The 12,115-nt window shown below is 45.2% G+C and overlaps 1 protein-coding gene across 3 annotated transcripts in view; it reads right to left on the bottom strand.

The window, feature by feature from the left end:
• TTC23L (tetratricopeptide repeat domain 23 like) overlaps positions 1 to 12,115 on the bottom strand; it is a 54,625-nt gene that overhangs the window by 39,435 nt on the left and 3,075 nt on the right. For all 3 annotated transcript variants that reach the window (XR_012503784.1, XM_074356929.1, XM_045517083.2), the window contains exons 3-4: positions 10,109 to 10,292; positions 6,537 to 6,660 (exon numbers count right to left, since the gene is read on the bottom strand). Coding sequence is in view for 2 of the 3 variants with exons in the window: in XM_074356929.1 (XP_074213030.1) it covers positions 6,537 to 6,660; positions 10,109 to 10,292 (308 nt within the window). In the remaining variant the exon portion in view is untranslated. The remainder of the gene's footprint in view (positions 1 to 6,536; positions 6,661 to 10,108; positions 10,293 to 12,115) is intronic.

Below are 12,115 nucleotides of genomic sequence, written 5' to 3'. Positions count from 1 at the left end.
CCACTTTCATTACTCCTCTCTGCACACCCAGGGCCTGGGAAACATACTCACCCCCGCCAAGTAGGCCCACCGTGCCCCTGACTCTCACCTCACACTCCCGCCCTTAGCGTGCTCTCCCTTTGACCCTTGGAGCCTGGTTTCACAGGCTGGCTGCAGTCAGTGGCAGCAGAGATGCTTGGAAAGGATACCTGCAGCCCTCCTGTGTTCCAGGTGTGCAGGTCCTTCTTCAGGAGTTCAACAATGAGAACAGTTTCTCTGGAAGAGCCCTAAAAGTGACCCAGAAGCCAAGAGGTCTTTGTAGAATACTCAGAGATGCCTGCTCTACAGGTCTCCACTGAAGAGAAAAACGGACTCTGGCGTGAGAGAGGGCTGCATCTTAAGTTCCCAGAGAACAGTGGTACTGACGTTGCACTGTGCATCATAAGTCCCCTGTTAACTGCAGATTCCCGCGCCTCCAGCAGTAATGGCTCACAAGCTCTAAGGTGAGAACCAAGGATTCAGATTTATAGCACCCATCCTAGGTGATAGTGATGTAGGCCATCTGAGGACCCCACTTGGAGAAACACTGAATTAGTGACGTCTTTATACAGGAGGCGGGACTCATCTCCTTTCTGAAGAGTAGGTGGAGTTTTGACTGATGGAGAAGAATGGAAAATGAGTTTCCACTTGGAGTAAACAGCTTAAGGTCATAAAGACAGAATAAGCGTGTGTGTGGGCGCACATGTGCCCATGTGCCCTGGTGGGGTGGGCTGAGAGGTGGGTGTTAGAGTATTAGGGAAGGCGGTAAGAAGACCAGTCTGACTGAAGGGGGGTTTCAACTGCAAGACATGTAAGGAAAATGGAGTCCTGGATGCCAAGATGAGCAAGTTGGATTTGATCTGTTAGGTAACAGGGTTAGGTCAGGAAGAAGGCAGCAGCCACAAAAAAAACTACCAGCGATGGAAAGTGGAAACGGAAAGAGTCTTTTTATCAAATAGGTTGTTATCCACCACTGGGTGGGCCCTTGGGGGTGTGTCAACAAGGAGTACAGTTTGTCCACATTGTAAACTGATCATAACTCAATAGAAAAAAATAAATGAGGAGCACAGGAATCCCACTTAGATGCTTCTCTGGGTCTACAGGAAGGAAAAAAGAAGGAAACTGGATGAGCTATTGAAAATCACCCCTGGGTCAGCACAGCACTGCTTCTGGGCTCCTGAATGGAAAACAAATCCAAAACTTGTTCTGAGGCTTTGCAAGTCTGCCCACTCCCCCCACACCCCATCTCTAGGGGCCCGTGCTGGTTGTGAAATCCCCAACAGGAATACTTTCCTCTAAACTCAGCAGCTAATTCATTCCACAGTGCTTTGCCTCCACTTGACCATGCCCCACACTGTGGTCCTTCTGATGAAAAAGCTGAGCTGGTGACCACTTAAGTAAACTGAACAAGGATCTTGACTTAAAATAGCTTAGTAAACTTTAAAGGCAATCCTAAAGACAAAATGACTCCTTTACCCTTCCCAGAATCCACCCTGGTCTCCAAAGTGGAGTGCGTGTACTCCTACAGGTGTGCAGATGCCATGAGGGTGTGGGGAAAAAATCAAAACCCCTCTGTTTTAAAAAAACTCTTTTTTGTTTTCTATTTTTATGAACATTTATAATATTTCATAATATTTAATACTATTATATATAATTTATAATAAATACATATTTATGTAGAGTGCTCAAAATTTTTTTAGTGACAAGGGAGCTAATTCTCAAGAATTTAGAAACCACTGCTCTAGACAAGTATTTTCCAACGTTTTCCAGTAAGAAAGAGCTCTTTTTATGTTTTAAAAAACCTCACTGTGTGATAATATTTTTGTAGCACGAGAAAAAATTCAAGATGACAAAAAGTATGATGAATCAGAATCAGGAATACTCTGAAATGTACTTGCTTTTTATTAATTGCAAGAACACCCTCTTTTATGTAAAAACAACACTCTGCCTATATGTCTATGTACAAGACTTACTTTCTCTCTCTATGGAGGCTGCTCACAGATCAGTGATCTTGCTCCCTAACCCCAAGTTCCACCTCCCCAATTCCAATGTCTGCTCTGAGACCAAATCATTTTCCTTTACTTGCCCTTCCAAGGGCATCAGCCTTTTCCCTGCACCAACAGTGCAGCAACTACAAAAGAAAATCAGAGTGGCTGTAAGAGTCACTTCTGGAGCCTGAGATTCAGAAATCACATGGACATACTGATGAGCTGGAAATGGGGTCCAGAGATTGTCCACCAAATGTATCAGTCATTTTGCTTTAGCTGCGGTAAGATTTCACCACTGACGTCGGTTACTCTGACTCAGGTTACAGAGAATCTGCTCAGAGCTACTCAGTCTTTGGAGGCTGCTGCTGTCACCTTTGGTCATCGCCTCTAGTTAAGAAGTTCTCGTGGCACCGTGATTAAGAGAGCAGGATGGGGAGTAGGCTTCCAGGTACAGAACCTGGCTTAGCCACTTACTGCTTGCCTGAGGTACGATTTCATCTATCTGTGCCTCAGTTTATTTACCTATCAAACTGAAATGAAAATACCCGCCGCCTTTGTAGGATTGTTGCAAGGATCAACTTAATTAACTCATGAAAAAGGATTAAATACTACCTGGCACCCAGGAATGAAATCAGTTTGAATAAATATGAGCCAATATTATTATCATTACTACCAGGGTCTGTTCCTCTTAAGCATTTTGTCATACTTGTCCTTACGCACTTTAGGCATTTTTCAAAAAGCTGCTCACAGAATTTCTATAAAAGGCTGCCTTTTCAAATGCATACTCACTTCACGTAGGTACTAGGCTTCCTGTAGGTCAGATCACCTGGTTTTTATCATTCCCTGCTGTTCCTATACCGGATTTTTTTTTTAACCAATTAGAGAAGGTAGGGTTCATGACTGATGCTTCTCTTCCTATATTTTCCAACACTAATAATAGAGCCCCAGATACCTGGAAAGCTCCCGGTAGTAACAGGCTAACTGATTAATTCAATGTTTCATTAATAGTAGGCAAAATATCATGAACCTGCTTGTCCACATTATGTCTTCTCCTTCCTGAACTCGTGGAGACAGTGTGCCCGAGGTGGCTTCTGCTTTGCAAAAGCCTTGTGCTCTCTCGTTACTGCCTCCTGACCCCCATTCCATCCATCGTTCCATCTTTTTTAAACTCAAACTCTCTAACTAGCTCTCTCCTCGCTGCCTAAAATCTTCTTGAGTCTCCTCCTCTTAGGAAATTATCTTCAGTGACTTTTCTGCCTTCCCTAGCGACCCTCCTCTTTGCCCTCCTTCCGTCCAACATGCAGCACGTAGCTCACATAGCCTGGTCTACTGGCCCACTCCCTCCCCTCATCCCTGGGATCTGGCGTCTGCTCCCACCATTCTGCAAAACCATTCTGAGCTGAGGTCCCCAAAGACCCACTACCCAGTAATGCAATCACGGTCGCTTGCACCCCCACCTCGCAGCAGCATCAGACACCTTAGCTGCTTGGCTTCTCTTGGTGCCCAAGGCACTGCACCAACTCAGTTCTCTTTGATAAACCTTCTCTCATCAATTCTCTGCCCTCTCTTTACCAAGGCCCTCTGTTCCCTTCCATTAACATGTCCGGTCTCCAAGGGTCTGCCTTTCAGTTTCTTCCTTTCCTTCTCTCTTTCTTCCACAAGCCTTTATCAACTCCTGTAACTTTACCTTTGGCCAACAAGCTTACAACTGTCCATGTCCCCTCCCTAGTTCGGGTCTCAGCTATTCCCCCAGGCCCGTGACTCCTCTTCTCTCCTCCCAAGTCCTGGTCCCAGCTTCCCGGCACCAAGCGAAAATATACTAGCAGACTTCTCTATCACAATTCAGACTCAGTATCTCAAAGCCAGACCCACCACTCCCCTCCTGCTCCGCTTCCTGCCCTGACCTGCTCAGCTCTCACGATGGCACCTTGAAGGGCCTAAACTTCACAGTCATTTGGGGCCTCATTTTCCCTCAACCCCAAATCCAGTACCACATCCTGCCAATTCTTCCTTCACAGTCTTTTTCTAACGATCATTTTTGAATAGGTAATACATTCCCAGAGTTCAAAAGTTAAAACTGTTTGAAAAGGTAAACGTCGAGGGGTCTCACTTCGAATGCTATTCCCTGTTGCCACAAGCAACCTCCAGGTAACTTTTGCTTTCTTTCTTGTGTTTCCTTCAGCGTTTCTTTATATGAATACAAGCACATATTCTCCTTTCTCTCCCCTCCTTCACACAAAAGGAGATGGGACAAACACTGTCCTATAGCGTGTGTTTTCTTTTGCCTGAAGCTGCATCCAGGGGATCCTTCCCTCATGGTTAGTATACAGCGCTTCCTCACGCTGTTTGTAAAGCTGCATGTACCCCCATAGTGTGCATTAGTCCTTCAGTGACGAGTACACTTGGTTGTTGCCAGTCTTCTACTACCATAAACAAGGCTGCAGATACTAACCTCACCCATATGTTATTTTTTAAGTGTGTATTTAGGAAAGAGTCCCAGCAGCGGAATTTCTGGCTTAAAAGATAAATGCATCTGTCCTTCATAGACTCTTACATCCTTACCTTCCCACTCATGCCCCCGTCACCAGCCTGGCTTTGCACCCAGATGACTGAGAGCGCTCCCATTCACTGCTAGACTGACCTTCCCCAAAGCACACCTTGACGTGTTCACCCCCCTGCTGGAAAATCTCCAATTGTCCTCCTTGCTGACCAGCCAATGACAAATTCCTTAGCCTACGCAATGTGCCCCCCTTCCAGGTTCACCTGAGCGGTCCCCACCTCAGCTAGACAAGGGCCGCTGACTGCTTTCTGAACACACACTGCACTTTCCTCCCTCCCGGCCTCTGCCCAGGCCTTGTTCTTCATCAGAAATGTGCGCCCATTCTTCTGCCTGCTCAACCCTACTCATTTTAAAGGGCACTGCTGTATAGTACCTCTTCCTGAATCTATCACTTGCTAGCTTCAGCCAGAAATGATTTCACCCAGCTTCCCCAGGGCCCTGCACTCAGTCAGTTAAGCGGCATTTGCCTTCTGGTAACTTTTATCAGAACTATCTGTGCGGAGGTCACCTTCTACACAAGGCTGTAAGATCTTTGAAGGCAAAGACTGTGCCTTCTGTACTGATGGCTCCCAAAGCCCTCTTCACGGTACTTCGCATATACAAGTGTCTCGTTAAATACTTACTGGAAGACCGTTTATTGAGAGAAATTATCCCTTTGGCTTGACCTCCCATCCCCCAATGAGGGAAAAGGCTCCCAGGGAAGTGAGGCAGGCAAGCAGGTCTGATGGCGGTAAAACACGCACGTGGTGCAGCGAGGCATGAACACACCCAGACGCCTACGTCCTGCCTACACAGAAGCTTGGCTCATGAATTCTGTCCATTTTAAAGCAGTTGCAGGATTCTTGACAACAAAACTGAGTGGAGTTCAGCAAGCACTTCATCCCTCTTGAAGATTTGTGATTTTTCAAAGTTTTAGTTGTTTTATTCCAAGGACCACAGACTTTAAAAAAAGAGTTAAAATGAAGGCCTATCCCTGAAATAAGAGACCTTGGGCTATTCTCACGGAAAGGTCATGATCATAAACTATTCTAGAAAAATGCTAGGCTAGGCTTCAGGAAGGCTGGATTCAAGGCTGGGTATTCCATCTAATCGGGAAGTGGTTTTTTCTATCTAGGGGACACAAGGACACAAAAACCTTCCTTTACAGGAACCCTTTCTCCCCCTCCAACCTACTAACTGAACGTGGTTCTCTGTTCAGGTGGCAGGGAGGACTGTGAATTAGAGAAAAGAAGGTGGTGTTGCTGTTTCCCTGTTGACTCAGCTTGGAATCTAATTGGAGAAGTAAAATTCAAAATCTGTTTGTGGCTGTTCACAGAAAGGGTTGATTTCAGAAGATGAAGGCCAACCTCCTTCCACAGACCCACCACAGTCAACCTCCAAAGAAAGGGAGGCAGCATTTGGTCTGCCCCCGGTTCAGACAAATGTCCCCGTCAAATACTTCCAGTATCTTCCTCTCAGGTTCCAGCGGCCATTGTCTCCAGCCTGAATTTCAGAGAAAGTTCCCAAAGTTGTCTCCCTCATTCTAGGCTCTCCCAGGGCCCAAGAGGTATACTTGTTGGTGTCAAACCAAGTGTCAGTGACTTGCCAGTTGCCAAATCCATGGGTACCTCTTCAGCCTTCACCGCATTTGACCTCTCCCCGCCATCTGCACCTGCTGGAACCACGCTGCACCTCTTTTCGAAACCCTTTCCCCTCCCTTGGCTTCCCTGACCCAGTGCCTCCTGATTCCTCTATTTTCACACTGCCTCGGCTTCTCCTAACGCTCCTGGTCCCAGTCCTCTGTCCTCTGCCCTCTTTCCCTCATTATTAGTTCTACTTCTAAATCCCTGTCTCACTGCCTGCCTCATCCATGGATTTTGCCTCCTCCTGACAAGGTGCGAGCTGGGGACAGGACGGACTGTGGTTGTGTGTGGGCTCAGTGTGGCCCTCCCAGGCCGGCCCGCCCAGACCCAGCCGGGAAAACCAAGTACCTCTCAGTGTCAAGTAGCCATATGCCAGGCTAGCCAGAGCCTGTGCACACTTCCAGTGTTCTTCCCCAAAAATGATCCGAGACAGGATGACACAGCGAATCAGCTCCTTGTTTGCTTGGGTATTCTGTGGAGAGCAAACAAGTCATGATGCTTTTTGGAAAGGAAGAAAATCTCCAGCCCAGTCTTCTCACTGGGCTGCTGGACTGAATCCACTGTCATCTTTTTCTCTCCTCTTCCCTCCCCATCCCACATCCAATCTGACAAGTCCTGCCAGCTCCACCTTATTCCAAAACTAAAGCCAAGCTCTCCTCATTCCTGCCATGTATACCCGGCCCAGGCCCCCCTCAACTTTTACCTTGGTGACAACAGCCCCTCCTGCCACCACTCTTGGCCCCATGGTCTACTTTCTATATCATAGTCAGAGTGACTTCTTTTAACCTTCTATTGTGAAAAACTTTTAACAATATACAAAAATTGCACGGAGAATGACTCACTTAGCTTCACTGGGTTAACTCCTCACGGTCAATCTTGTTTCACATCTGTGCTCCTCACTCACCCACCCTCTCCCTCCATGATTCTGAAGCAAATCAAAGATACTAAGCTATCTCCTATTTCCTAAGTAGCTCCAAAAAATACAGACTTAGAAATAAAACCACAAAATCATTCTCTCACCAAAATATTACCAATGATTCCTTACTATCAAATATCTAGTCTCATAAATCAAATAATTACTTTATAAATCTAATCTTTCTTTTACAGTTGGACTGTCCATGCACTGAGATCAGTCTCCTGAGTCTCTTTTCCTCCAGAGGTTCCACCTGCATTCCTAATTCTTTTTATTGCAAATTATTTGTTGAAGAAATGGAATTACTTGGTTTACAGGATGTCCCAAAGGTATAAGTTTTGTTGATTGTCTTCTTATGGTGTCACTTGACATGTTCCTCCCTTTTCCATTCTGCCTTTATACTGGTATTTGGACTGAGAAGTTTAGTTACCTTTAGCTTTTTTTTTTTTTTTTTTAAGCTAAACTCCTTCATATGTTCTTTCATCAGAAGACACCCACCCTCTGGTTGTCTCTTTCTGATAAAAGCACAACTACATGAGTTAATAAAAGATTATAAAGTGGTGATATCCTAATTCTACCGTTTGTTCCTTATCTGTTAGCTAACTTTATAAGAAGAAATCTCTCCTGATCTACTTTCTGGTTACCCAATAGTACAGTTCATTTCAGAAAGACAGGCTACGTGCTTTACTCTTTCCCTTTATTTACCAGCTTCCAGAGTAGCAAGTTCGTACACAAGCATCCTCCCATGGTGACCAAATAGCTAGTTTCTTATTATTATAAACTTAATGGATTTTTAAACACATCTGATGTTCCTGAACATGGCAAACGAACTTCTAACTCAGCGTTTACACCTACTATTCTCCCAGCTTGGCAACCTCTTACACACCACTCACTCTCTCATTTCATTTCCATTTTGTTCCTCTCGGAGAGACCTTCCTGGGCCACCTTATCTAAAGCAGCCTCTCACCCCATCATTTACTGTCCCATTACATATCTGATTTCTTTCTTCATGGCACTTACCTCTCTCTGATAGTGAATTAAGTATTTGTTTGTTTGTTTGCCTATTATCTGTCTCCTCAATTAGAAAGTAAATTCCTCAAGAACAGAAGTTTCTTTCTCATGTTCACTACTGTATGCCCAGTGCACAGAGGAGGGCCTCATTATTCATTAAGTATATCACTTCTCTATTGGCAAGGATAAAGATGGGGTGGGGAAAGAGCCCCCGGCCCCTGTAGAACTGACAGGGAGAGCTCTCTAAGAAATCACAGAATGGCATCTTCAAGTCATAGGTGTCAGTGGCTTTACAAACACAGTCATCAGCTGGCTGCACTAACTGACAAAGACAGGCATTTATCTCCTGGTGAGGGGAAAACGGCACTTCCCAGATTCAAAAGCCTGGCGCGTCAGCCCTGGTTCTATTGTTCACTAATTGTGGTATTTGGGGCAAGATTATCCTGAGTCCCAGCTTCCTTTTCTATTTGGAAATCTACACCGTCCACCTCATGGAGTTACTGTAAGGGAAGTGAGTCAGCATCAGAGTGATCCAAATTTGTTACGTGCCAACCCATTTACACAGTTACACACAGACACAGTATCCAAGGACGGCTCCCTCCTGATCCCGCCTCCTCCCTAACCTGATGCTTCACCTGCTCCCAGCTCAAATACACACATGCAAACAATGTTAGAGGGACATTTCCCCTCATGCTTTAAAAACATCCACTCAGTCCGAATTTCTGAGGGTTCTCCCTGGGCTGAGCACAGTAAATGCTGAGCTCTATTCCGAGGGGGGAGCAGAACACCATGGAAGATCGCTGGAATGGGGGTCCAAAGCCTTGAGTTGTGTCCTGGCTGGACGTTCTGTCCTCATCCATCCCCAGACTCCCTGCCCTGGGGAAACGGAGACAGTCCACGTGGGCTCCAGAGGTCAACCCAGCACTGCCACTGCCAATCCTCCTGCCCTTCGGGGCTGCCAGCACTGGGCTGGGCTAGATTCACTTGAACTCTGAATCTTTGTCGGTATCCAAGCTGGTCAAGTCATTGTCAAGCCTTAAAAGCCCAACCTGCACCCCACGGCAGTTGGTACTTGTCTTTGTAGAAGTGATCATTCTAGCCTAGATTCATGAAATCCTAGTGGGTCCAGGCCAGGATGACTGTCCTTTGGAAGTTTCTGGGTAATTTACAGAGGTAAATTTAGAGATACATCCATTTAAGGGGGTATCAGCTTCTCTTATCTCCCTCCGAGGTGTCTCTCAGGCTCTCCTAAGCCATCTGCAGACTGTTCTTCACACATGTGCTTTAAGATCATGTTTTCCCCATGGCCAGGAATGGCCGGCAAGTCAGTGTGTGAGCTCCTCTGTTGGTGAAGTATGCTCTGGGTGCAGGCTAGTGTCTGTGTTTTAATAATGAGGGTCACTGTCATGCTGCTGCAGGTCCCTGGATTTTGAACCCTCTTGTAAACCCTTGCTCCGAGGTCCTAGTTCCCAAGTCCTTGCTGTGCTCTTAGGGATGGATGCCCGGACTCTCTGAGCCCTGCTGCTACCGCCCACTTCCGGTCCTTTGCTTTGCTTATGATTCCACTGTCCCCGCAGGCATCTTACCACATCCTTGCCAGGCCTGAGCCTACACTCTGCCTGGCTCCCCTTGTTCCCAGCCTCCTGCCTCACTACTCTGGCCTTTTTGTTACCCAAGATACTACCCTGAAACCTTTCAGGAGGAATCAAAAACTGTTCTTTAATTAAAGGTAATCAAACAGCAACAGGAAGAACTAAATGTTAATGCTGAGTTTAAATCTCAGAGTGCAAATACTCAAGGAAGCACATGCAGAGTGCCCCAGCATGGAGCCCGAAGGCGGGCTCGCTCCACAGCTCTGCTCTGCTTGGTTTCCTCCCACTTATTAAGAAATAACACCTTCCTCTCCCTCATGTGCTTTAGTCTACAGTTAAGGAAGAGCTTCTCTAGTCATGGACATATTTTCAAATGGAAAAATCCAGTGAGTTTTTTGTTTTACCATTTTCTCCTTAATCAGTTGAGCTATTTTCTTCTGGGATTGAGCCAGTTGCTCTTTGGGAAAAGACATACAGTCTATGGCCTTCTTCGCCTTGGCGTTAGTGTCTTCTTCACTCTCTCCAGACCCACTAATGGGACACAACCCATCTGTTCGCTGATGCGCTGGGATCTTGGTTTGCTTTGGCCTGTGGGTACCAGAGAGTGACAATGGAGTCAGATTTGACCTTTGCAGATCTCAAATAAGGTAGAACTGAAGGACAGAGCCCTCCCAACTAGGGGCTAGGGATATGATCGCTAAAACAAACCTGAGGAATAAAGCTAGGTGGTAAACCTATGTCACTCACAAAGCCCAGAATTCAGACAGCAATGTGGTGGTCCAAGTGAAACAGATGTGGTGAAACATCCACCTACAGCAGAGACACAGCTGTGCTGCCTTCTAACTACGTGACCTGAAACAAGTTATTAATTTGCTTTTCTGTAAAATCAAGTCAATATGAATTCCTACCTGATGAGGTCATGGGATTAAATCAGATAATACATATAAATCACTTAGCATAGTGCCTGCTATTTAGTAAGTGCTCTTTAACATTAGCTATTGTTATTTTATTAGCTCTATGACTTGAGGGTACTGAATTGGAAGATCTCAAAGATTCCTGATGTTCTAAAATTCTGGACCAAATTGGGGCGAGGGGGGGATGGATATAATGAAATAAGGTAAAGGGAAGTAACACTTTGCGGTCAGAACTTCACATGTCCTCGTTCATATTTCTTGACAGCTTCAACATATATAGTAACTAAAGAGGATGTGGTCCCACCATGGAGAGGAGAGGGAACCCACACTGGGTCAAGTGCAGATTCAGAAGAGAAATGTCCTTTGCAATTATGTTAGGAAAAAATGTGTTTGAAAAACAGCTGAGTGGTTGAAAATCTTCCCTCTCCTTCCCCAGCGCTCCCCACCACCCCCAATACACACACACACACACACACACACAATGTAGATCTCACACTTCAATGCTGAACATAATTATGAATGGGTAATTGGTATGACACTGATAAAAGTCAAAAGAGCTAATACTATATAACAAAGGAGATAATAGATATCCTAACTCTACCAGAAAAATCAAAATAAAGTGAGCTAGAAGAAATAGAATTTTAAGATCTTAAGGGCAACCACAGAAATTTTAACTATAATCTAATCCCCGAAAGAATCGCCTTTGTATTCACAATAGCTTTTAAAAGTCCAACCATTGCATAGTTTTTAAAATAAATGTATCTTCCTTTTCCACTTATTAGATAAGTCATAAATGTTCACTGTTAACAAAAAAAAAGAAAGGAAAATTCAGAAAGGAAAATAAATGTCAGGTGTAAACTTTTACACCAGGTTTGAAAAAATGACATGATTAATATCTATCCAGAGTCTTGTTCTAAATAACTGACATTTACTTAGGCACGTGGACAAACCAGGTTCTGTGGGTAGGAGAGCAACATTTCTTCAGGCTCAGGCGCAGGCCCTGGCAGGATTGCCTTCTGCCCACCAACAAAGTGTGCTTTCAGAAGACACGCAAACTCCATAGAAGAGCCAGGGAAAGCAGGTGACACTGGCTGGTGATCAGGAGACTGGTGCTAACCTTGCCTCTTCTCTACCTGGTGAATTCCGTACTCCTCCTCCAAGACCCAACTTGAATGTCACCTCTGCTGGAAGTCTCACACTAGAGTAGCAGTAGCGACACCCTCCAAAGGGCTTGCAAAAATTTCCTCCAACATCTACTATGGTGTGAATCATATTATAGTCTCCTTTTCAAAATCTGTTTTGTTTCCGAGTCTTCTTTGCTTCCTAGCAAGTAAACTCCACCAGGGCTGGGGCTGCTAATTTGTGTCTGAAACCCTGATTCCTGGCTCACAGTCAAGGCAAATAAAGGCTTGTTAAATGATGAACAAATGAATGGAAAAAGAAAGTGTAAGGTCTTTAGAATGCCTGAAAAAGACTGAAGAGAGAGGAAATTTGTGG

The sequence above is a fragment of the Camelus bactrianus genome, chromosome 3 (genome assembly GCF_048773025.1).
Source record: "Camelus bactrianus isolate YW-2024 breed Bactrian camel chromosome 3, ASM4877302v1, whole genome shotgun sequence".
Taxonomy (NCBI): domain Eukaryota; kingdom Metazoa; phylum Chordata; class Mammalia; order Artiodactyla; family Camelidae; genus Camelus; species Camelus bactrianus.
This window is presented reverse-complemented; position numbering and strand designations above follow the sequence as displayed.